The sequence below is a fragment of the Schistocerca americana genome, chromosome 8, assembly GCF_021461395.2.
Source record: "Schistocerca americana isolate TAMUIC-IGC-003095 chromosome 8, iqSchAmer2.1, whole genome shotgun sequence".
In the NCBI taxonomy this organism is placed as follows: domain Eukaryota; kingdom Metazoa; phylum Arthropoda; class Insecta; order Orthoptera; family Acrididae; genus Schistocerca; species Schistocerca americana.
The window spans coordinates 520,488,768-520,514,170 of NC_060126.1; the positions used below are offsets into that span (position 1 = coordinate 520,488,768).

General features: G+C 43.8%; 1 protein-coding gene across 1 annotated transcript in view; it reads left to right on the top strand.

Moving 5' to 3' along the window:
* The window catches only part of LOC124545955 (carboxypeptidase N subunit 2-like), a 164,700-nt gene that overhangs the window by 103,627 nt on the left and 35,670 nt on the right, over positions 1 to 25,403 (top strand). Inside the window, exon 8 of the mRNA XM_047124918.1 lies at positions 14,287 to 14,546. Within this exon, the coding sequence (XP_046980874.1) occupies positions 14,287 to 14,546 (260 nt within the window). The remainder of the gene's footprint in view (positions 1 to 14,286; positions 14,547 to 25,403) is intronic.

Here is a 25,403-nt window from a genome sequence, read left to right on the forward strand (position 1 = left end):
GAAACCATACTGACATTTTGTTAGTACTTCATTTTTACAGATATGTGAAGCTACTCTTGAATACATTACTTTCTCAAAAATTTTGCATAAAGCTGTTAGAAGGGAGATTCGTTTGTTATGCAAAGGTATAACAATAGCATATTTCAGTCTATCAGGGAAAATGCCCTGTTCCAGAGAGCTATTACACAGGTGGGTGAGAATCTTACTTATCTGTTGAGAACAAGCTTTTAGTATTTTGTTGGAAATACCTTTCTGAGCCAGCTGAAATGCCCTCGCAGCGCACGAGGATATCCGTCGACGTCCGACAGTTGAGGTGACCGCCGGACCGTTCTAAGTCACAAGAGGACGACGTCCAAACGAACGTGCAAAAATGAAGACAAACTAAACCCGAGATGCACCTGGACGCAACTTACCGAGCGAATTTCACGCGAAGCCCACTAGGGTTAACAACACAACAGGCGAGGGACAAAGGAAACCTTCAGAGGAAACGGCACGGCTGATTCAGTTACGCTGTACGGCTCAAGTTGGCAGTACGGGCAGTTCCGTCCGGCCGCACCAGCAGTTCTTCTCCAGCGCTACAGCTCGGCACCTCCAGTAGTTTCGTCTCAGCGCTGCACGCCGGGCGGCGCAGTCGTGTTCGTGGTGGTCTTCACCAGCAGTGCGTCAGACGTCCCACGCCGGCGGTACCGGCCCAATAGCGTGCCACGTCATCGCGCTGGCGCCTACCACGACTCTGCGATGATGATGATGATGATGTTTGATTAGTGGGGCGCTCAACTGCGCGGTCTTCAGCGCCCTTACAAAGTCCCAGTTGTTACACAGTCAAATTTTTTTCACAGTCAAATCTAACCACTGACACAAATGATGATGATGATGAAATGATGAGGAGAACACAAACACCCAGACCCCGGGCAGAGAAAATACCCAACCCGGCCGGGAATCGAACCCGGGACCCCGCGATCGAGAGGCAGCAGTGCTAGCCACTAGACTTCCGGAAGGCGTTCGATACAGTTCCGCACTGTCGCCTGATAAACAAAGTAAGAGCCTACGGAATATCAGACCAGCTCTGTGGCTGGATTGAAGACTATTAGCAAACAGAACACAGCATGATGTTCTCAATGGAGAGACGTCTACAGACGTTAAAGTAACCTCTGGCGTGCCACAGGGGAGTGTTATGGGACCACTGCTTTTCACAATATATATAAATGACCTAGTAGATAGTGTCGGAAGTTCCATGCGGCTTTTCGCGGATGATGCTGTAGTATACAGACAAGTTGCAGCATTAGAAAACTGCAGCGGAATGCAGGAAGATCTGCAGCGGATAGGCACTTGGTGCAGGGAGTGGCAACTGACCCTTAACATAGACAAATGTAATGTATTGCGAATACACGGAAAGAAGGATCCTTCATTGAATGATTATATGACAGCAGAACAAACACTGGTAGCAGTTACTTCTGTAAAATATCTGGGAGTATGCGTGCGGAACGATTTGAAGTGGAATGATCATATAAAATTAATTGTTGGTAATGCGCGTGCCACGTTGAGATTGCCGGCTGAAGTGGCCGAGCGGTTCTAGGCGCTTCAGTCTGGAACCGCGCGACCGCTACGGTCGCAGGTTCGAATCCTGCCTCGGGCATGGATGTGTGTGATGTCCTTAGGTTAGTTAGGTTTAAGTAGTTCTAAGTTCTAGGGGACTGATGACCTCAGATGTTAAGTCCCGTAGTGCTCAGAGCCATTTGAACCATTTTTTGAACCACGTTGAGATTCATTGGGAGAGTCCTTAGAAAATGTAGTCCATCGACAAAGGAGGTGGCTTACAAAACACTCGTTGTACCTATACTTGAGTATTGCTCATCAGTGTGGGCTCCATACCAGGTCGGGTTGACGGAGGAGATAGAGAAGATGCAAAGAAGAGCGGCGCGTTTCGTCACAGGGTTATTTGGTAACCGTGATAGCGTTACGGAGACTTTTAGCAAACTCAAGTGGCAGACTCTGCAAGAGAGGCGCTCTGCATCGTGGTGTAGCTTGCTGTCCAGGTTTCGAGAGACTGCGTTTCTGGTTCAAATGGCTCTGAGCACTATGGGACTTAACTGCTGATGTCATCAGTCCCCTAGAACTTAGAACTTCTTAAACCTAACTAACCTAAAGACATCACACACATCCATGCCCGAGGCAGGATTCGAACCTGCGACCGTAGCGGTCGCGCGGTTCCACACTGAAGCGCCTAGAACCGCACGGCCACCACGGCCGGCTGCGTTTCTGGATGAGGTACCGAATATATTGCTTCCTCCTAATTATACCTCCGGAGGAGATCACGAATGTAAAATTATAGAGATTCGAGCGCGCACGGAGGCTTTCCGGCAGTCGTCCTTCCCGCGAACCATACGCGGTTGGAACAGGAAAGGGAGGTAATGACAGTGGCACGTAAAGTGCCCTCCGCCACACGCCGTTGGTTGGCTTGCGGAGTATAAATGTAGATGTCGATGTAGACCACGAACTGCCAACCACGACTCTGGGATTCGTCCTGTAGGTACATCACAGGAACAAGACAGGGGTGATATTTCTACTATATGAAGTTAGTTATCTCGATATTCATCCAAGGAAATTTTCGTTTTGTTAATGAAACTATTGTTTTAAGAGCGTCTTCAGTCACTCATCAATAGGAGGCTATCTTATATTCTGTGCTCGTTGGGTTCTAAAACGCCTTCTACAATGCTCAACGGATGACTGCTTGTCTGAACCTTCATTTAAAATCGTGACCGATGATGCGACTTCAGTCTCTAATGCTAACGTCGAGACAAAAGAGGCAATCGTGTGCGGTCATACCTAACTGACCAACAAACAAACAAAAAATTGTGGAAAACTTTAGCAGCCATAAACGTTAATGTTACTAATTTTTTTGACTCGACTCCAATCCTATTTGTTAATTTTATGGAATGTGCAACAACAATCAGTTCTGAAGCATACTGTCAGGCAGGCATAAAGGAAAATGAGTGTAATCTATATATATAAAACAAAGTCCGGTTTGTTACAACACTTATAACTCGAGATCTGCTGGACCGATTTTCATGGTTTTTGATTTGTTGGATTTGTCTCCGCCCCGAATAGCAGAATACATCTTAAAAATAATGAAAAATTGACGAATACTTGAAAAATGCGTTATTTTCCCTAAAAGTTCTTTAGTTTCGGAGCTGTCAAATTTTTTTGTCAAAATCTGTAAGTAATGATTGACATTTATGCATGCGTTCATAAACTACGTATTTAAAGTGGATGAATAAACTATTATGTGTATTTTTTTTAAAAAAAAGATTGAAAAATATTACGCGTGCGTTCAGAAATGTGTAATGAATACTTAATCTATATATATATAAAAGAAAGTCGTGTTAGTTACACTACTTATAACTGAAGAACGGCTGGACCGATTTGGCTGAAAATTGGTGGAGAGGTAGCTTAGAACCAGGAGACGGCCGTAGGATACTTTTTATCCCGTTCGACCGCTATAAAACGTAGTATAAGAGAAACGCATCTGGCGTGGAATAACAAAACGCAAATTAGATTTAGTAGTTCAAACGAATGTACCCCTGTTGAACCCCCAACAAAAGGAAGTTTATGATACATTAATGAAGGCAATTGATGATGGAAATAGTGGTTTATATTTCCTGGATGCCCCTGGTGGAACTGGCAAGACATTCCTCATGTCAGTAGTTTTAGCCAGTGTTCGTGCGAGATCCAACATTGCGGTTGCAGTTGGTTCTTCCGGAATAGCAGACACATTGTTAGAAAGATGCCGTACGGCTCAGTCAGCATTAAAATTACCGTTAAATCTTCAAGCTATTGAATAACCAACATGTAATATTACAAAAAACTCAGCAGTGGCCGAAGTTTTATCAGCATCCAAGATCTGGGACGAATGCACAACGGCTCATAAACGTGCATTAGAGGCACTTAACCGAACATTGAAAGATCTACGCAATGACTCGAGATGTTTTGGAGGAGCAATGATTTTACTGTCTGGCGAATTCCGCCAAACACTGCCATTAGTTCCAAGATCAATGGCTGCAGATGAAATAAATGCTTGCTTCAAATCATCGAATCTATGGCGCTTTGTGAAGAAACTTTAACTGACAACAAACATGAGAGTTGCATTGCTTAATGATACATCTGCTGAAGATTTCTTTGAGCAATTGCTGACTATCGGTAATGGTCGAGTACCTGTCGAAGAATCGAGCGGATTGATTTCATTTCCTCATAATTTCTGTAACTTTGTCTCATCGAAAGACGAACTTATCAACAAAGTATTCCCAAACATCATTACTGACTACAAAAGTAATGAATGGTTGAGTGAGCGAGCAATTTTAGCGGCTAAGAATAAAGATGTAGATGACCTAAACTACTTAATTCAGAATGAGATCATTGGTAAAATGCATTCATTCAAATCTATTGACTGTGTAACAAATGAAGATGAAGCCACCAACTATCCAATTGAATTTTTAAACTCTTAAGATGTGCCTGACATACCACCGCACAATTTACGCCTAAAAGTTGGCTCCGTAGTAATCATGCTTCGAAACATAAACCAACCAAAACTGTGCAACGGTAAACGTTTTGAGGTAAGTAAATTGATGACCAATGTTATTTACGCGACGATACTCAAAGGAAAATTCGAGGGTGAGGAAGTTCTCATTCAGAGGATCCCGATGGTCCCAACCGATGTGCCGTTTGAGTTTAAAAGACTTCAATTTCCGATCCGTCTTGCATTCGCCATGACCATTAACAAATCACAAGGCCAATCCTTGAAAGTTTGTGGTTTAAATCTGGAATATCCATATTTTTCAAATGGTCAATTATATGTGGCATGTTCACGGGTCGGAAGACCATATGCGTTGTTTGTTCTTGCGCCTGATAATAAAACAAAAAATGTCTTGTATCACAAGGTACTGAATTGAAGAGTGGAAGCTATGCACCAAAAAACATAAAGAATCATTAAAATACTTAATTTTTATTTGTCCTAATAAAAAATTGAACTTAACATCCAAAATCTGATTATTTATTGGCTTTAAGGCGGAACAGAGTTCGCCGGGTCAGCTAGTGGTTCATAAAAAGCAACTCTCTGCTAGCTGATTCATGCTTTTGCGAGACAAAGCTCCGCCACACACTACTGGGAAAACACGTGGGCTGTTGTGTATGCCCTACACCCCAGATTTCATTCCTAAACATTTCCGCCTCTTCATGCACATGGAAAAAAAATGGCTTGGCTTCCAACGCTTTGACTCTGGCAAAGAACTTGAAGATGCTGTCATAGATTGGCTGCTGTCTCGGGTGATAGAATTTGAAGCAGAGTAAATTAGTCAACCCTTTCCGGGATAACAAACGCCAAAATCTCATCGTTGATTATGTAGAGAAGTAATACAAAAGAGTAGCTCCTTCCCGTTTAAGTATTCTGTTATTAAACACTGAAGACCCAAAGAAACTTGTGCACCTGCCTAATGTCGTGTAGGGTCTCAGCGAGCACGCAGAAGTGCCGCAACACGACATAGCTTCCACTCGACTATGTCTGAAGTAGTGCTGGAGGGAACTGACACCATGAATCCTTCACGGCTGTCCACAAATCCTTGCGGGTGGAGATTTTTTACGAACAGCACGTTGCAGGGCATCCCAGGTATGCTAAATAATGTTCATGTCTGGGGAGTTTGATGGCCAGCAGAAGTATTTAAACTCAGAAGACGGTTCCTGGAGCCACTCTGTAGCAATTATGGACGTGTGGGGTGTCGCATTGTCCTGCTGGAATTGTTCAAGTCCGTCGGAATGCACAACGTACATGAACGGAACCAACTGATCAGACAGTCAGCTTAAGTGCATGTCACCTGTCACAGTCGTATCTAGAAGTATCAGGGCTCCCATATCACTCCAACTGCACACGCCCCTCAATATTACAGAGCGTCCACCAGCTTGAACACTCCCCTGCTGACATGCGGGGTTCATCGATTCATGAGGTTGTCTCCATACCCGTATACGTCCACATGCTCGATACAATGTGAAACGAGACTCGTTCGACCAGGCAACATGTTTCCGGTCATCAACAGTCCAGGGTCGTTGTTGACGGGTCCAGGCGAGGCGTAAAGCTCTGTGTCGTGCAGTCGTCAAGGGTACACGAGTGGGCCTTCGGCTCCGAAAGCCCATATCGATGACGTTTCGTTGTTGATGGCCCAGCATTGAGATCTATAGCAATTTGCGGAACGATTGCACTTATGTCACGTTGAACGATTCTCTTCAGTCGTCGTTGATCCCGTTCTTGTAAGATCTTTCTCCTGCCGCAGCGACGTCGGGCATATTATGCATTACCGGATTCGTGATATTCACAGTACACTCGTGTGTAATGGTCGTACAAGATGATCCCCACTTCATCGCTACCTCGGAGATGCTTTGTTCCATCGCTCTTGCGCCGACTATAACACTACGTTCAAACTCACTTAAATCTTGACAACCTACCATTGTAGCCGCAGTAACCGATGTAACAACTGCGCCAGACACTTATTCTGCCTGTTTACATATCTCTGTATTTGAATACGCGTGCCTATGCCAGTTTCTTTGGCTCTTCGTTGTGTTCACAGCCTAACAGAGTATAGTTACCGGGTAGCTCACGTACAGTGACGCTTGTGAAGATGCATGGGATCCTTGTCATGCGACATGCTTGCTCTGCTGTGTTCTTGGCCTCGCCTCATACGAATACATCACAACGTTCACACTTGAACAATCTCGAATTTGCAGAATCTGTTTAACTCAAAATGACTGTGTTGGCTTTATGTCCCAAATTAATTTGGTGTTGTATTTAACCGTGAACATCAGTGGGCACTTATACTAGCTCCACCCAGAGGAACAAACATGAAGAATAGAACAGAGAGTAAACTTCGTTTACGTGGTATATTATGAATGATTCTACATGTGAAGTGCGGATTTACATACGCCAACTACTAACTGTTCATTATGGTTTGTCTCAAAAATTACGTCGAACTGCCAGGAATATTTGTAACTCTGCTGTTGTAACATAAAAAAATAAGTTAATACTTTTTACACTTTCATCTCTATTATATTTACTTGTTTTCGTCTGCTTCTTTCTAATTTTCTTCCCACAAGATTTGCGTTATATTGTCCTATAACCGTATCATCCACAGTTTTCTGTAATAGTCTTGCCATTTGTCTTTTCTTATGACTAATGTGGGTACAGTCTAAACACTTAAATTGTCAAATTTGTTGTTCTGATTTGTACCAACGATTAATTTCGATTTACGTGGGCATGTTTCAGTTTATTTAGATTTTAATTCTTTGTGACTAAATATTTTAGATAGAGGAAATTTTATCGTCCGTGGAAGGCAGATTGCAACCTGATATCTGTGTTCTCTACTACCAAATGTCATCACTTGAAGTGAGAGTTCACAATTTATCTTTCACAAAACGTTTCGAAAATGACTAATAATCACGCTGAAGAACATCTTTTTGTGAATAACTCAACTATACATTATTTTTCGGAGAGAAACGTCTTTCTGACTGCACTTCCTTATACTGAAATGCGCTGAAAACTTAGCTGTAAGTGTTCAGAATGTTTCACACAGTCTCTCGGGAGATTTCTCAGCAAATTTCTCGTTAATAGCTCACATTTAGCTTGCATTGGAATGACTACTGTGATTACACAGATGCCAGAAATATTTCGCACCCTCTGCACAATTGCAGTATAATAAACTCTGCGCAATATATCGTCCCACGTTCTTTCGAACAGTGTTGCGTAAACTATGTCGCGGTCACTTATGAAGGAGTTCATTATTGTGCTAAACTGAAAATAAAACTCTTGAGTATTATCTCTTATGGATGTTAGCTGTTTTGTTGTCCTCTACATTTCAATAATGCCTTAAGAGGCTCTTCGTTCTCTTCCTGAAGTTCTTGCCTGTAGATATCTGAACATGTTCCTTGGCTGTTCGTCTTCGTAGTTTTATTTATACCTCAAAGAAAGAATAGGTCGTGACAGGAAAGTATTCTGAACAGGTCAGAATGGTAACAGTTATGGAAAAAAATGTTGTCCTGGCAGGAGTTAGAGTCATGCGCTTTCGTTACAGTGTCAGAGAAGAAACAAGCTGTCATCTGCATGCGTATGGCAACGCTGCTTGCTGAGTCACAGCGGTTATCGCTTTCGGTACGCTGACTAATTGAAACGACTTTCAGTTTTGCCTATCAGAAAGGCGAACTTAAGTGTTGAAACTATAGTGCGACTTATGTACTCTTTATTGACGCGGAAGGAAGAAATGTTAAGGCGTAACTCCCTATCAACAATGAGAACATTCGAGACGGATCACAAGCTCTGATGCTCTGGATTTGGGGGAGGGGGGGGGGCAATATTTGAGTTTAAAGGGAGGAGTATAGGAAAGAACTCATGTCTTTTTTCAGGTACTAACGTGACATTCACCTTAATCTTCACGGGAGAAATCTAAATTGGTTGGCGGGACGGGGACTTGAAACTATGTGATGCGCGTGACACTGAGAGATCCGAGTGTATGAATTCGGTTCCAGTGTGTGAATTGTGAGCCATCAAGTAATTTTAAGCACACAGTACCTGCCGTGATAGACTGGTTGAGGCTCCTATAGGGCATGAACGTGACAGAAGTCAGACGTTCCGACATAACAGTAAGGCTGTTTAGGGCGACAAGCATGTTCTACCATGTGCTGTGGTACCGAAGATGGACCTGCGTGGCACAGATTCTCCACATGGCGACAGATACGTGTTGGCCAATTCGGCACGAGAATGGCTCAAGCGTGCCCTGGTTCATACGACAGTGCTGGTGTCAAGTTTTATCACAGTGTTAGATTTATGCAGTAGCCATATGCAGGGCTAACTCAGTATGTTGCTGTCATATGATAGATTAAATCATTGGTCAGACATTCTGGAAACATTTAATTTGTTCGAGTTATTACTTAAGTGGCAACCGAAACATACTCTGAGTTACTTTTAGTTTACAGATTACGTATGTAGACCACGCCAGAACGTCGTCTAAAAATGTCAGCTGGAAGCGTATTCTGTCCGGATTTAGGTGCTAACTTTATTTTTCAGGTATCGAGTTGCTTGAAAACTTAGCAGCAATCGAACGCACAGAGAGTGCTGCAACTGCTTAATATTACTCATTATTATTGGCGGACAAAGCGGGGACGTAAGAGGCATACTAGCACAGACAACGAGGAAATTTTTAGCTAAATACCTCTATTAGCTTCAAACATAAGCCTTAATTTAAGGAAGATGTTTCTGGGTATGTGCGCACGCATATATAGTATTGCATGCAGGTGAATCATGGGAAAAATATATATAGTAATATAGTCCACGATTCACCTGCATGCAATGCTATGTAGACGTAAATACCCAGAAAAACAAGTACACACACATATACACATATAAGAATCGGCGTGTTTGAAATGTGGCGTTGCAGAAGGATGTTGAATATAAGAGGACCGGTAAGAAGTGAAGTCGTTCTGTAGAGGAAGGCCGAGGAAAGAAACCAAAACATTGCATTAAAACAAGCGTTCAGTGCATAGTGCTGTGGAATGTGAAAAAAACCGCAAATTGGCGTTCATAAGAAGAAGAACAACACCAAAAATGCAACAGGAGCGTAATATGTAGGAAATTGTCCACGCAACCTGCCACTGATGATGCCTTGCAGAAAATAAAGGCGAAACGCGTATGGCACTAAAATTGTGTTTTATTCAGTTGCTGTCAGACGGTCCATAAGTAAAAATTATCAATATACCGTAATATTACACGCAACTGAGGAAGACAGGACTACAAAAATTGAAGAGTAAAGGAGTATTTGGAAGACACTGACTAAAAGAACGTACAAGATGAAGGACGTGTGTTAAAGACATCGGGCAAAACTTCCGTAGTACTAGAGGGAGTGGTAGAGGGTAAAAGCTGTAGGGGGAGACAGAGATTGCAGTAGATGCAAAACATAATTGACAACGTTGAGTGCAGGTGGAACTCTCAGATGAAGTGCAGGCACGGGGGAGGAAGTCGTGGTGTGCCACGTCAAACCAGTCAGAAGAATAATGAAAACATAAACAAATAAGTTAAGACTTTTTTTCACATTCATATCTTTTATATTTACATATTTTCATCCGTTTCTTCCTGATTTTCTTCCCACAACTATTGCGTTATATTGTCCTTTAATCTCTTCGTTCACAGTTTTTTGTAATAGTCTTTCCACTTGTCTTTCTTATGACTTTATCTGCGTCATTTTTGTCGCTTCATTTGAAAGCTTCATCGTTTAGTTTGCATACTACTGCATCTGCTGCAAGTGATCTACTTTCAAATCTGTGTCAGCTTCCGTTTATTTGTCTGTATTAGCTATATACTATCTTCACAGCAAGCAGCTCCCTTTTTTGTAATCTTTGATTGTGCTCTGCGTCCATTTCCTATATCCACACTATTCACTTAAATTCGAATTATCCAGTTTTATTTCAGAATCTCAAGGCTTTTTCTTGTTTGTAAGACGTTTAGAAGCAACATAAAAGCTGCATTTCATACAACATCCTTAATGCCGAAACACCACTTCAAATATGTAAACAATTTGTCATGTATGTTTGATATATCTTAATTAATGTGCAGCAATTTTACTGGGTATTCTAACTCAGCAAGTGTTTTCCTTGATGATTGTTTCGTTTTTCGTGTTTTGTTGTTGTCTTTTTTCTGAACATAGACTGGCCTCAATTTATATCAGCATCTTCAAGAAACGTATTATACATTTTCTTGTTTACTTTGTGTCAGAAATGAGACAACAGTTTACGAGACCGTTTTAACATTAGTGACTACGGTTAAACGTTAAGCATATGTAAATTTACAAATCTCCGTTATAGACTTTTATGTCTCTTCCTGGTAGGTGTCGAGTTAGGAACTATTAATTTAGAGATCGTTCTGACTTCAGAAGAATACTTACGATTTTAATAGTTATTGTCCGAGGAACCCACATTTTCTGCATGGTTTATCCACAATTTATTTTTCTGTGGTGCGTATTAAGTACATCCTAAAATGAAACGGTTTAAATCTCTCCATGAACTTTGTGCCTCCACTATCTATACACTATTCTCAGCTTACTAAACCTAGCAAAATCAACGGAGTCTTGTTTTAATTAATTCTCACAGCATTAACCGCTGAGGAATTCATATCAATTCGCCAGGTAGCCTCTGATATAAAGAGAGTTATAATTTATTTAATCACGAGCTAGTTCTTAAAATTTTCGTTTTTACGCTTGTCTATAAATAACACTTTTCGTTTCTCTTCCTGGACAGCAACTTTTGTACAATCATCCTAGACGAGAGAAATGTTAACTAGAGGGTTTTCTTTCTTTCTTACAAACTTCTCAGCTTTTGTTCCTGGCTGTTAATGGTAGTTCTTTTTATTTTAGAAACCATAAATGGAGTCGTGCGTGACTGTGCTCTCGAAGTTTAATCGTCAAATCGAAGTGGTGTGACAAGTTTTTTTGATTAGCGACGATGATTCGCGCAGCAAACGACACAGCTGCATCGTATCGCAGCGTAGATACTTGTTTACACGAATACTTTACTTTGAATCGACTTCTCTATCAGATAATGGATAACTTATCTATCGCGGAAATTGTGGCTAAATGTTAGGCTACGGCCGACACACGACTTTTATCAGGCGTGTGATACGTTGTAAGACGAGTTCTGTTTCATTTTTGCACGAAACTGTAGTTCAGTTGGTGAAATTCATGCTCATCGAAAATCACTTGCCTTAAATGAGAGAATGGAATGCTATGTTTTAATACAACCATATTTATTGCTCCTCTGTGGAAGCACAATTTGGAAGTTTCTCATACTCTGAATCCGACAACGTGCCGTTCAGCAGGTCGCTGTGTCGTGGATGGCTATGGGGGTGTTTGGTTAAGAACACGGTGCTAGTGTTTGGTTAAGGACACAGTATAATTGCATAGGCTTTGAAACGTAACAGCTCAATTTTCATAAAATTTCGAAGCTAATTTGGACTGCATGATCAACTGTTATATCATTAGTTGGGCCCAATATAAGCAATTTCGCCTTTTGAGCTCTGTAACGTAATTTTCTACAACTTCTTGTCAAAGTACTTATCAATATTACGTCCATGGTAGGGCCATGTATTGTCAAATCGTTCGATTATAATTAGGGCTTTTCATTTACGAACAATCGTGTAACAAAAGAGATACCAAATGTACTGTGGTTGCAATGGCTGAATCACGTGACGGCTCTGTTCGGCATACTGTCAGGTTGCTATGCTATTGGCTAACATAACAACATCTAATTACCTCGTAATTACTGTAATTCATAATACGAAACCAGATTAACTATGAAAACAGCAACCTAAATGGCTGCTGTATTACACATTGAAATTCTGTTCCCACTAAAAAATAATTTACTCATATTTAAAACAGGAAACATAATAGAAATGTTTGGGATGATGTAGTTTCAGAGTAATTAACAAAAATTAATAAGCACTTTTTTTCAGTTGACATATTTTTCCATGAAAATAAGAGATATGTAATGGTTTTTGTCTCACGTCCATTGCATTTTAATTGTTACCACTGGATGATAAGATTTTTTGTAATTATCAAGAATTTTAGTAATTGTAATTAGTGAATTAACTGAAGGCAATACAAAGTCAGTTCTTAGCAAGAGTACATAAAACCCGCGAGAAATCGTTTGGCTGGTCTAGTATGATGTAAGATCTTGAGCAGCACTCTGCGACGTAATACCCTGGTAAATTGTACACCAGAAACACTAACTGACTTTTCACGTTTTTTGAGAACGGTAGTGTTCTCTGGTACATTTTCGCTTAAGAAACATACAAGAAGCATCAGCTGCAGCGAAGCAACACAATGATCATAGGATCTGGTCGACGTTTATTATTTTGAACAAACTGACTTACACACTCACCAAAGTTCAAGAACATTTGTTTCATGTAGCATTGAAAAAATTAATATTTCATAAAGGAATTTACTTTGAATTATTTTTTGTTGAAAGCACACAACGAGGTGGTTACACCGCAGATTATGAAAGTATTCTGGGTATACAGCCGGGTCATATCCTCAAATAAGTGTCACTGAAAGGATAAATATAGCGTTTACCCATCTAGTGACAATTGTTTTATTTGAGAACATGATGTGGCTATACATCTAGACAATTATTACTTTGAAAGGGCCAGATTTTCCAAATAAGGCAATAGGTTCAAGAGATGCTTAAGTCTGCTAGTTTTGTCTAGACATCTCTAACAGCTTGACTGAGAGAAGACAATGGATAAGTGCCTGCGAACATCCTAAAGAGTTCAGGAACTCTCTTACAAGCAGCGAAAAAATGTAAGTTCAAGCTAGTAGTAGAAAGAGGTTAAGAATATCAAGGAAACATGCTAGGGTTTAGTCATGGAGGGGGAATATCTGAACTAGATTGAAGAGCAAAAGAAATTGGTACATCTGCCTGATATCGCGTAGAGCCCCCGCGAGCTCTAAGAAGTGTCGCAATGTCTGGAATGTCTGAAATATTGCTGGAGACAGCTGACACCATGAATCATTCATGGCTGTCCATAAATCCGTAAGAGTACGAGCGGGCGGAGATCTTTTCTGAACAGTTCATTTCTGGGAAGTTTGATGGCCAGCGGAAGTGTTTAACTCAGAAGAGTGTTCCGGGAGCCACTCTAGAGCAATCATGGACGTGTGGGGTGTCGCACTGTCCTGCTGGAATTGCCCAAGTCCGTGGAAAGCACAATGGACACGAGTGGATGTGGGTGATCAGAGGGGATGCTTGTGTACGTGTGACCTGTCACAGTCGGATCCAGAAGTATCAGGGGTCCCGTATCACTCCAACTGCACACGCCCCTCAACATTACAGACCCTCCACCAGCTTGAACTGTCCCCTGCTGACGCGCAGGGGCCATGGGTTGTTGAGGTTGCCTCCATACCCGTAAATGTCCATCCGCTCGACACAATTTGCAGCAAGATCGTCTGACCAGGAAACACGTTTCCAATCATGAACAGTCCATTGTCGTTGGTGACGGGTCCAAACGAGGCGCAAAGCTTTGTGTCGTGCAGTCATTAAGGGTACACGAATGAGCCTTCGGCTCCGAAAGCCCATATCGATGATGTTTGTAAATAGCCTTTCGCTGCCCGTATTTTACCCCTGCCACGTTTATTTGATATAGGTGGACAACTGTCGCCCAGCAAGTTGCTGTACGGTGTCAGCAGAGTGTGGGCGTGGGTGTGGGTGTTGCAGCTGAGCGGGGAGGAGCTGCGCGGGCTGTGGTGCCTGCGCGAGCTGCACCTGGGCCAGAACCTGCTGTCGCGGCTGCCCGACGGCGCGTTCGCGCAGCTGCCGGCGCTGCAGAAGCTGTTCCTGTTCGCCAACACGCTGGAGCAGCTGTCGGCGGGCGCGCTGCGCGGCCTGCACAACCTCACCACCCTGCTGCTCAACAACAACCTGCTGCGCGGGTTCGACGGCCGCCTGCTGGCGCACTCGCCCAGCCTGCTCAAGCTGTCAGTACACACCCCGCACCGCGCCGCACCGCTGGCCGGGCTGGCCGGCCGGCCGCTAAAGCTGCAGCATGTCGAATAGGGGCATTCCACTCATTCTGCACTACTGGCCATTAAAACTGCTACACCACGAAGATGACGTGCTACAGACGCGAAATTTAACCGACAGGAAGAGGATGCTGTGATGTGCAAATGATTAGCTTTTCAGAGCATTCACACAAGGTTGGCGCCGGTGGCGACACCTACAAAGTGCTGACATGAGGAAAGTTCCCAAGCGATTTCTCATACACAAACACCAGTTGACCGGCGTTGCCTGGTGAAACGTTGTTGTGATGCCTCGTGTAAGGAGGAGAAATGCGTACCATCACGTTTCCGACTTTGATAAAGGTCGGATTGTAGCCTATCGCGATTGCGGTTTATCGTATCGCGACATTGCTGCTCGCGCTGATCGAGATCCAATGACTGTTAGCAGAATATGGAATCGGTGGGTTCAGGAGGGTAATACGGAACGCCGTGCTGGATCCCAACGGCCTCGTATCACTAGCAGTCGAGATGGCAGGCATCTTATCCGCATGGCTGTAACGGATCGTGCAGCCATGTCTCGATCCCTGAGTCAACAGATGGGGACGTTTGCAAGACAACAACCATCTGCACGAACAGTTCGAAGACGTTTGCAGCAGCATGGACTATCAGCTCGGAGACCATAGCTGTGGTTACCCTTCACGCTCCATCACAGACAGGAGCTCCTGCCATGGTATACTCAGCGACGAACCTGGGTGCACGAATGGCAAAACGTTTTTTCGGGTGAATCCAGGTTCTGTTTACAGCATCATGATGGTCGCATCCGTGTTTGGCGACATCGCCGTGAACGCACATTGGAAGCGTGTATTCGTCATCGCCATATTGGCGTATCACTCGGCGTGATGTTATGGGGTCCCACTGGTTACACGTCTCGGTCACCTCTAGTTCACGTTGACGGCGCTTTGAACAGTGGACGTTACATCTCAGATGTGTTACGACCCATGGCTCTGCGCTTCATTCGATCCCTGCAAAACCCTACATTTCAGCAGGATAATGCACGACCGCATGTTGCAGGTCCTGTACAGGCCTTACTGGATATAGAAAATGTTCGACTGCTGCCCTGGTCAGGACATTCCCCAGATCTCTCACCAACTGAAAACGTCTGGTCAATGGTGGCTGAGCAACTGGCTCGTCACAATACGCCAGTCACTGCTCTTCATGAACTGTGGTATCGTGTTGAAGCTGCATGGGCAGCTGTACCTGTACACGCCATCCAAGCTCTGTTTGACTCAATGCCCAGGCGTATCAAGACCGTTATTACGGCCAGAGGTGGTTGTTCTTGGTACTGATTTCTCAGGATCTATGCACCCAAATTGCGTGAAGATGTAATCACATGTCAGTTCTCGTACAAAATATTTGTCCAATGAATACCGATTTATCATCTGCATTTCTTCTTGGTGTAGCAATTTCAATGGCCAGCAGTGTACTTTCACAGTATACTAGGATGATATATATAGTACTACGGTTTGGGGGTAAACAGAATGCAAAATCTCGCACACAGAGCTAGAGTGCGCACAGAATAACATGGCCGATAGACGCCCAATCTGCTGGGCACGCTTGGCGGTGGTGGTGGGATTTGGCGGTAGGTGCTGTAGGGGACATACCGAGCGCCGGAGGGAAGTGCCCCTCTAAACTGAAGCCTACACTCACATCTTTTGTAAATATTAAGTGGGGTCTCTCCACTCCTGCACTTGCACGGTGACCATTCAAAATCTACTCTATGCTCTGCTTTGGTTAGACTCTAAAAAGAACCACTTTCAAAACGCAAAAAAGCAGCAATTTATTTTCGCCTGCCTTGTTAACCGTTTGTAACTTTAAGAGAAGCGTCATGAATGGCGAATTTTGAATGAAACCTATATTTCTCTTGTTATCAAGTTAAAATTAGCTTCTTTTGGCGAAACACAGCAGAGTTTACACAATGCCACCTGACTGACAAGTTGTGCGAATTGATACGAGATGGAACGGGCACGTGATAACTGTGGTAGAGAAGGCAAGTGGTCGACTGCGGTTTACCGGGAGAATTTTAGGAAACTATGTTTCACCTGTAAAGAAGACCGCATGTAGGCCACTGGTGAGACTTATTCTTGAGTACGGCTCGAGTGTTTGGGATCCGTACCAGGTCAGACTGAAGGAAGATGTTGAAGCGATTTAGAGGCAGCCTGATAGATTTGTTACTGGTCGGTTCAAACACCATGCAAGTGTTACCGAAATGCTTTGGTAACTCAAATGGGAATCCCTGGAGTGAAGGTGATGTTCTTTTCAAGGGACAGTGCTGAGAAAATTTAGAGAGCTGGCTTTTGAAGCTGAGCGCAGAACGACTCTGCTGCCTCCAAGATATGTTGCATGTAAGGACCACAAATGTAAGACACTACAAATTAGGGCTCATAGGGAGGAATATAGATAGTCGACTTTCCCTCGCTCTATTTGCGAGTGGAACAGGAAAGGAAATGGCAAGTAGTGGCACACAGGGTACTCTACACCACACACCGTACGGTGGCTTACAGAGTGCTACGTAGATGTAGATGTAGATACTCTGTAGACGCAACTGCGAGAGAAGTAAGTTTATCAAGTGAGGAACTCACTAATCAATAACTAATAAAAAAAGCACATTCTCGGTACTAAAATAAGCGTGCAATGTCTTCACTTGTTGATCACTTGCTGTTCCAAAATGCGCATAATTTCTCATTTCATCAGTTATCGTTAGCCATTACATATTAAATTCTTCCGTCGGAAAAGTCTGTAGTGAGTGAAATAACATGGTAGATAATGAAGTTTTGCATAATAACAATACGGAAAAATAGCTCCTCCTTGTGTGCTATCATTTGTCAAAAGTCATTTCGAAGTCTGAAATGGTTTATGAAATATGAGGAATGTTGTGGATGTTTCATTCCAGCTTGCCGCTGGCATCTACCGTCACAAATGTGTGTGCTACATCAGATCAGTTCTCTCGAGATTGGTGACAGATAGAGGCCTGCAGCCAAGTCCAAACAAAAATTCAATACGTTGTCTGAATTTCATATGCAGCAACATATTATGTAATATGCATCAAGCACAAAATCGTAGCGCCCCCCAATTTCCGTTGAAATCTTTTTCGAATTTTGCGCATTGTCTTACTTAAATGGAAATATCTCAGTAACAATGACCGTTAACGAAATGATGGGCACATCATCATGAAGCTGACATATGAAGCTATAATTAACGCAAAAATGATTTTTTGCCAAGTAGTTTCTGTAAAATTGTTTGAGAAGAACTGCAGGTCGTGGGTCATGATTCTGCTATCGCAGCGCATCGGCAATCGGCAGAAAGTGGGCAAACCCTCACCTTCTGCCTGGCACTTCGGAGGAAAAGTGGTCACTGCACATTGACCACAGTATCCTGTGCAGACTCGACAACTCACAACAGCAACATGGATTCTAACAGGGCTTGTCATGGAGTCGAAGTGAACAATGATCATAGGGTGCGTCATTCCACGATGTTTCAACTCTATGTGGCAGCTGCTCAGTTGCAGTGGGTGATGAGTGGAGGTTTGCCAGTCTCTCAGCAAGTACACGGTCAGATAGGTGACGGATCTGGAGAAAGTGTTGGCCAGGTCAACAGTCGAACACAGAGCGTCTATAATCGAGGTAGGTCAGGATAGCACCGGCAACATGCGGTCTTGCGCTATCGTGCTGAATGATAGCATCGCACACACCTCGAAGGTATGACATAGCTGGTACACTTTCTTCGATTCATTGATTGCTCAAGACCCAAATGAAAATTAAGCACCATTCGTAAAATTGAAATCCTATCTTCAGAGAATATTTAAAACAATTTTAGTGCTGACAAAAATATTTCGAGTAAAACACAACAACAGCCTTTAGGCTTCGTTAGAGCTTTGAGATTACAACTGAACAATTATTCTGAAGTGCTAATACCAAACCATCGCCCAAACTGAAGGCAATTTAACAAGGGTTATTAAGCAGGTTTTACACTTTACAAGATTGATAATTATCTCTACTAATCACACACTGAAAAGGGGAAGGATCAAGTCCTCCATGAACTGCATCAAAGTCAAAATAAAAATTTACTAATGACAGCAGTTACAAAATAACGGCGGTAACATAAACACATCAACATCAGAATTAGTGCAAACCGCCTTAGCCTCTCTGGCGGGAGTATAAAACTATTTCGGGCACCGGCTGGTCAACCGAACCCTCGCACTTGCCTTTAGAATAAGCACGGGAGCATAACATGTCTATAACACACAAAATACTCTCTTTGAAATACGCATGGCAATTAAATACCAATTCAAGGCTCTGACCGCTATATCGGGTGTGAGTTTAGCTTAGGACAGATCGACGAAACAAAATCTTCAGATGAGCGAGCCAAGAACACAATGAATAATTAGTGTTAAGACGTTATCTGCCTCTACTTCCCCGGGAATAGTAAACAACTCGTGAGGAGATCCAGAAAGAGGTCAGGTTAGACTAATGACAAATTTTAACATGGGAGAAGAGAGCGTACAGACGTACCAGAAAGAGCCAGAAAATTTAAGCAAGCTCGCTCACACTGCTTTTAAATTGAACAGTCACAGCCCAGGACGAATGCGTCACTATCTTACCTGATAATTTGTAATGTTCCCATGAAAAGAAGTAAGGTACACAACAGAGCGGCCCCCATCAAGCAGGTCCTCTCGGTTTCACAGTTCAAGATGCACAAATACGACGGTGAAATCAATATCCACAGCACGAATATCCTACACAGAAAATAATTAACAACGTCAATACCACCGGAAGCCGCAACTTAAGGACCAGGTAGACATGGGTATGAGGATCTACCACACATAGGATACCTCTGAGTGGACACAAGTACCACGAATCCGGGAATACTTAACAATACAGGGAGGCTGAGCAGAACCACTCTACAGAACTTGGTAAAATATCTGTTATCCACAGTACAAGTAGCGATTATCAGGATTCTGATGGGGACAGTACTGCGGGGCCATGAAATAGCCTTTGAATTAACCTGCATCGACCACCACTGCAGCCGGCCGGAGTGGCCGAGCGGTTCTGGGCGCTACAGTCTGGAGCCGAGCGACCGCTACGGTCGCAGGTTAGAATCCTGCCTCGAGCATGGATGTGTGTGTGATGTCCTTAGGTTAGTTAGGTTTAATTAGTTCTAAGTTCTACGGGACTGATGACCTCAGAAGTTAAGTCGCATAGTGCTCAGAGCCATTTGAACCATTTGAACCACCACTGCAATGTACCACAGAAACGGACCTAAGTTCGAATGAATCCACACCAAGTACGTCTTCACCGGATTCCTAGTCGGCGCTGAAGACAGCTGATCTGGGTGGCGGCAGCAGCGATGTCAGCAGACGCAACTGCAACACGTCACACTTCCAACAGCCGATCTTACTGCAGCAGACCAGACCATTCCGTCTGTTCGGCTGCGATCCAACCAGCGTCACACCCTTCTCGCCCCGCGTCTTGTGTGACCGCGACGTCGTCTATCGAACCCAGGAGCCTTGGAAGCCAGAAGGACACGGTCTAACACCGCACCGCTTCAGTCTACATCTCCCTCCGCTTCGTCCAGCGCCGTACTGTCACATCCCCCCTTTCCAGCACAAGCGCGCCCTCTCGATGGCCAGTTCCGAACACCAGTATGTTTGTCTCAAAAACGTGCTGCAGTTTACCGATAGGTCATGGAACAGCTCAATGGCGAAGGGCTTTAATACGTCAGAAACGTAATCGTTACTGTGCAAATTACCGGCTATTCGAATTAGAGGTTGTGTAACCAATGGCACTCCGTACAGTCACACCAAGTGGCGGTCCAGTATGACCGTGACGAATGGAATCTGGCAATGTTCGTTCTCCTTGGATACTCCACACGCAGATAGATCGTTTTTGATGCTGTATGCACAAGCAGGACCGACTGAAAAGAAATCGCCGGACCACTCCTGTGGAAAGTATTCGTGGCGCAGAAATTGCGGCAGTGCTCACCATGCTGCCAGTCCGTGGTGGTCCAAACGGCGTCGCACTGCCCATGTGGATGCGTGTCTTGCCGCGTACAAACCCATTTTCTGAAGCAAGTTACGTGATGTGACTTCACGATCCTGCACGAACAAACAAACAATACTTCTATCCTTTTGGGCGCTAGATACGGTGGGCCCTTAAGGTCACGTGGCGTTGAGAACGGCCCTCCTAAACCTATCGCTTCCGTATTCGCATGACAACTGTCGTATCCCGACCAACAGGAGCAGCAATATCGCAAAATGAAGATCCACAGTCTCGCTCTGCTATGATTCTGCCACCAACAAATTCAGACACGGTAGACGTGTCCCCTTCTTGTGCGACGCATAACAGTATCCTCTCATAAAGAGACACTATTCAAATGCGAGTTCTAAATCAGAAACACACTACATAATATTTCCTTATACAATCTGAAGCATTGAAAATAGTGCATGAAGAGGAGAGTATCAGATCGAAAGTTATTGAACATAATGATTCAGATGAGACATTCACTTTATCCCAAAATAAAGACAGATACAGTCAGTACAAGTAGACAAATACAGTGGCACATGGATAGTGCATGGAGCACCTTTTACTGCAACACATGCCGCAACATGGCCCGGCATCGAGTTGATTAGATGCCTGAAGTTGTCCTGAAGGATGAACACCTCTAACTAAAACATGTAAAGACTGACACAGAGACATCCGGCGTTTCAGCTGGTTCCACACATGCTCTATAGGGGACAAATCCGGGGAGCAAGCCGGTCATGGGAGTGTCCGAACATTACGCAGGAAGTCTTGAACAACTCAAGCTGTATGTGGACGACGATTAACTTTGCTGGGAAAGTGTGTCACAATAGATGTCGTTACATGATTAAAATTAGTGCTAAAACTAATCTTCATACTATCTGCTATACAAAATTATATATATACAGTTTTTACCTTTCTTCTTTCTCGGAGCACTATCTTCAATGTTCGAGAGTGTGTATAAAGAACGCAGATGGGATTACATCTACCTACTCTGTATGGTTTTGCTTTAATGCATGTGTCTATACTGCAGTTCTTGCTAATTTGACGTTCGGTGCATGCCACATTCATGATATTGCAGTTTTAATTGGCAGCAGTTTATTTACTATCAAGAAACAGTTACTACTCTCATCCACGAGAGTTACCATTTAAGTTTTCATAATTGATATGTAACATAATATTGCTGTTTTAAAATTAGTTATCTGTTTTTGTTTGCATGTACAGCGCGATTCAACAAAACAATGTTCTGAAGGTATGGAAATTTCATGTCAACAATTTTGTTGATTGACTCTTTTACGACTTTCGTTAATGTTTAATTCAGTGTCAGTGTCTCGGATCAGATCGCCCAGCTTTCGGTAATATGTCACTCACTACTTACAGTTAACTTTCGTCGTGATAGTTCTTTCGTCACAAGTGGATTTCGCGAGGTCGACCAGAATCAATTGTTGTTCAAAAAAGCATCCATTTCGTGCGTAACATGACGAGAGAGGATCGCCATGTGTCGTACCGTGAGACAGATAGTCTTATGCTTATCGAAGTGTGCAGTACGTCCGATATCGCACGAAGATTTAGCGGTGAAAAAGACCTCTTCCCGAAGAATTCCGTACAATCTGACCGAAGCTCAGAAACAGGCCCTTGTTAGTTCGTCTAAGGCATTGCTCACAAAATTATACCGAGGGGATCCAAAATCCGTATACACTATGTGATCAAAAGTAGCGTATCTGGACACCCAATTGTAACACGGAACTGACCACTATACGTCGCGACAGGCGCAGCCGCCTGTATAACAACAACAGCGGAATTTGTCGGTCAGGAGAACTCGTTATCTTCGAATGTGAACCGGTCACTGGATGTCACTTGAGAAACAGATCCATGAGGGACATTTAAAGTCTTCTAAAGCTGCCCAAGTCAACTACTGGCGACGCGGTTGCCAAATTGAAACGCGAAGGAACCAGCACAGCTAAAACAAGGTCAAGCGGACGTTATGTATCGAAGGACCGGGTCGGTTGAGCACTGCGAGGAGAAGGGGGGAGGGGGAATTAAACAGGGAATGGGGGGGGGGGGGAAATTAAACAATCACATAAAATCTGTGGAAGGCATCACTCGCGAGTTCCAAAGTGTTACCAGGAGTCAAACTGACACACTGGCTGTTCGTAGAGAAGAATGGGCTACAAGGGTAGCCACACATTTCTACGCTCAACGCTAAGCGATTCTTGAGGTGGTGTAAAGAAAGCCAATGATGGAAACTGGGGGACTGGAAACGAGTGGTCTGGAGTGATGAATCACGCTCTATCCTTTGACAGTCAGATTTAAGGGTTTGGGTTTGATGAACGTCTGGAAAACGGCACGCGCCATCATTTGCAACGCCAACAGTGAAGTACGAAGTAGGCGGTGCTACCGGATGGGGATCTTTTTATTGGTCACCATGTCATCCCTTTATTGCACTTAATAAAACGCTAAATGTGGGAGGATATAAACATTATTTACAGCACAACGTACTGTGTGTCTGGAGACTGCGTCAGTTGCAGTTTACATCATACTACACTGAAGCGCCAAAGAAACTGGTGCAGGCATGCGTATTCAAATACAGAGATATGTAAACAGGCAAAATACGGCGCTGCAGTCGGCAAAGCCTGTATAACACAAGTGTCTGGCGCAGTCGTTAGATCTGTCACTGTTGCTACAATGGCAGGTTATCAAGATTTAAGTGAGTCTGAACGTGGTGTTACAGTCGGCACACGAGCGATGGAACACAGCATCTCAGAGATAGCGATGAAGTGGGGATTTCCCCGTACGACCATTTCACGAGTGTACTGTGAATATCAGGAATCCGGTAAAACATAAAATTTCCCACATGGCTATGCCCGGGAAAAGATCCTGCAAGAATGGGAACAACAACGACTGAAGAGAATCGTTCAGTGTGACAGAAGTGTAACCGTTCCGTATTGCTACACATTTCACTGCTGGGACATCAAAAAGTGTCAGCGTGCGAACCATTCAGCGAAACAGCACCGACATGGGCTTTCAGAGCCGAAGGCCCACTCGTGTACCCTTGATGACTGCACGACACAGAGCTTTACGCCTCGCCCGGGCCCGTCAACACCGACAGCGGACTGTTGATGACTGCAAACATGTTGCCTAGTCGGACGAGTCTCGTTTCAAATTGTATCGAGCGGATGGACGTCCACGGGTATGGAGACAACCTCATGAATCCATGGACCCTGCATGTCAGCAGGGGACTGTTCGAGCTGGTGGAGTCTCTGTAAAGGTGTGGCGCGTGAGTAGTTGAAGTGATATGGGACCCCTGATACGTTTAGGTACGACTCTGATAGGTGAGCATACGTAAGTATCCTGTCTGTTCCTCTGCATCCATTCATGTCTATTGTGCATTTCGACGAACTTGGGCATTTCCAGCAGGACAATGCGACACCACACACGTACCCGAATTACTACAGAGTGGCTCCAGGAACATTCTTCTCAATTTAAATACTTCCGATGGCCACCAAATTCCAACATTATTGAGCATATCTGGGATATGTTGCGACGCGTTGTTCAGAAGGGAAATCCATGCCCTCATACTCTTACGGATTTATGGACAGCCCTGGAGAATTCATGATGTCAGTTCCCTCCAGGCATTAGTCGAGTTAATGTCACGTGGTGTTGCGGCACTTCTGCTTGCTCGCGGGGAGGGGGGGGGGGATACACGATATTAGTAGATTCTTTGGCTCTTCGGTGTAGCTTTATACAGATTTCATATGTACCCTAAATCCTACCCTTAACTCGCTTGGCTGTCAGATTTCTGATTTATCCAGTTAAATTGTTTTTCAGGTTCATAGCAATTAAGCTTTACCATAAAATCAGTCCCTGACTGCATCATTATCTCTATGGTCAGCCCCTAACCAGGAGTACCAGGTAACATGTTTTCCAAGTTTTCTTCCTGTTCATTTTGAAGAGTCTAAATATATCTGCAAAGCAGCACCTGGTGGTTATGGTCCTCCGTGGAAAATGTTTCCCAGTTTCTCTGCGGAGGCGACCAATGAGGAACCGGCAGTCCATTTCTTGGGGGGGGGGGGGGGGAGGAGGAGAAACCGGAACACAGGTTTGACGTGCTGGCATATGCAGCACTGTTGGACATAACGGAGAATCAGACTCATCTCAATAAATTCAAAGATTCACATTTATGAAATTCTTATTATATCCGTTCTCGCATTTTTGGGTATTTAAAAACTGCCTTCTGCAAAACACTATATATTTCTGTTTCTTACACACTGTGTTTTGCACGCTCAGAAAAAATATAAAGAGGAGCTTTGAACCTCAGCAAGATTATAATGCTGTAATATTTACGCCTGTGAAAATTAGACGTCAATAAAATCTGAGAAGGTGAAACTAAAAATCTTTGAGTGGTAAATTTTGAGAAAGTTGTTTGGAGGAACCCAAGATAAAACGACAGCTAAATGTCGAAAAACGCGGAAGTCTGTGGTTTATGTGGAGAGCCAGACATTATATTCAAAATTGAATCTAGGTTACTTGGTTTGTATGGATACACCCATCAGTATCCGGACGAAAGGATAATCCTCCAACTGTTTACGGAACTCATAAAGGACAAACATTTCTCAGACACGGCGGACAGAGCCATCACACCGACGTCATCTCAGACGCCGTCGCAATCTGTTCCACCGCGCGACCGTGGCGCGGGGAGGGGACGGCGGAGGGAGCGCGCCGCGGGCGGAGGGTGTTTAAATCGGCCGCCGCCGCGACCGAA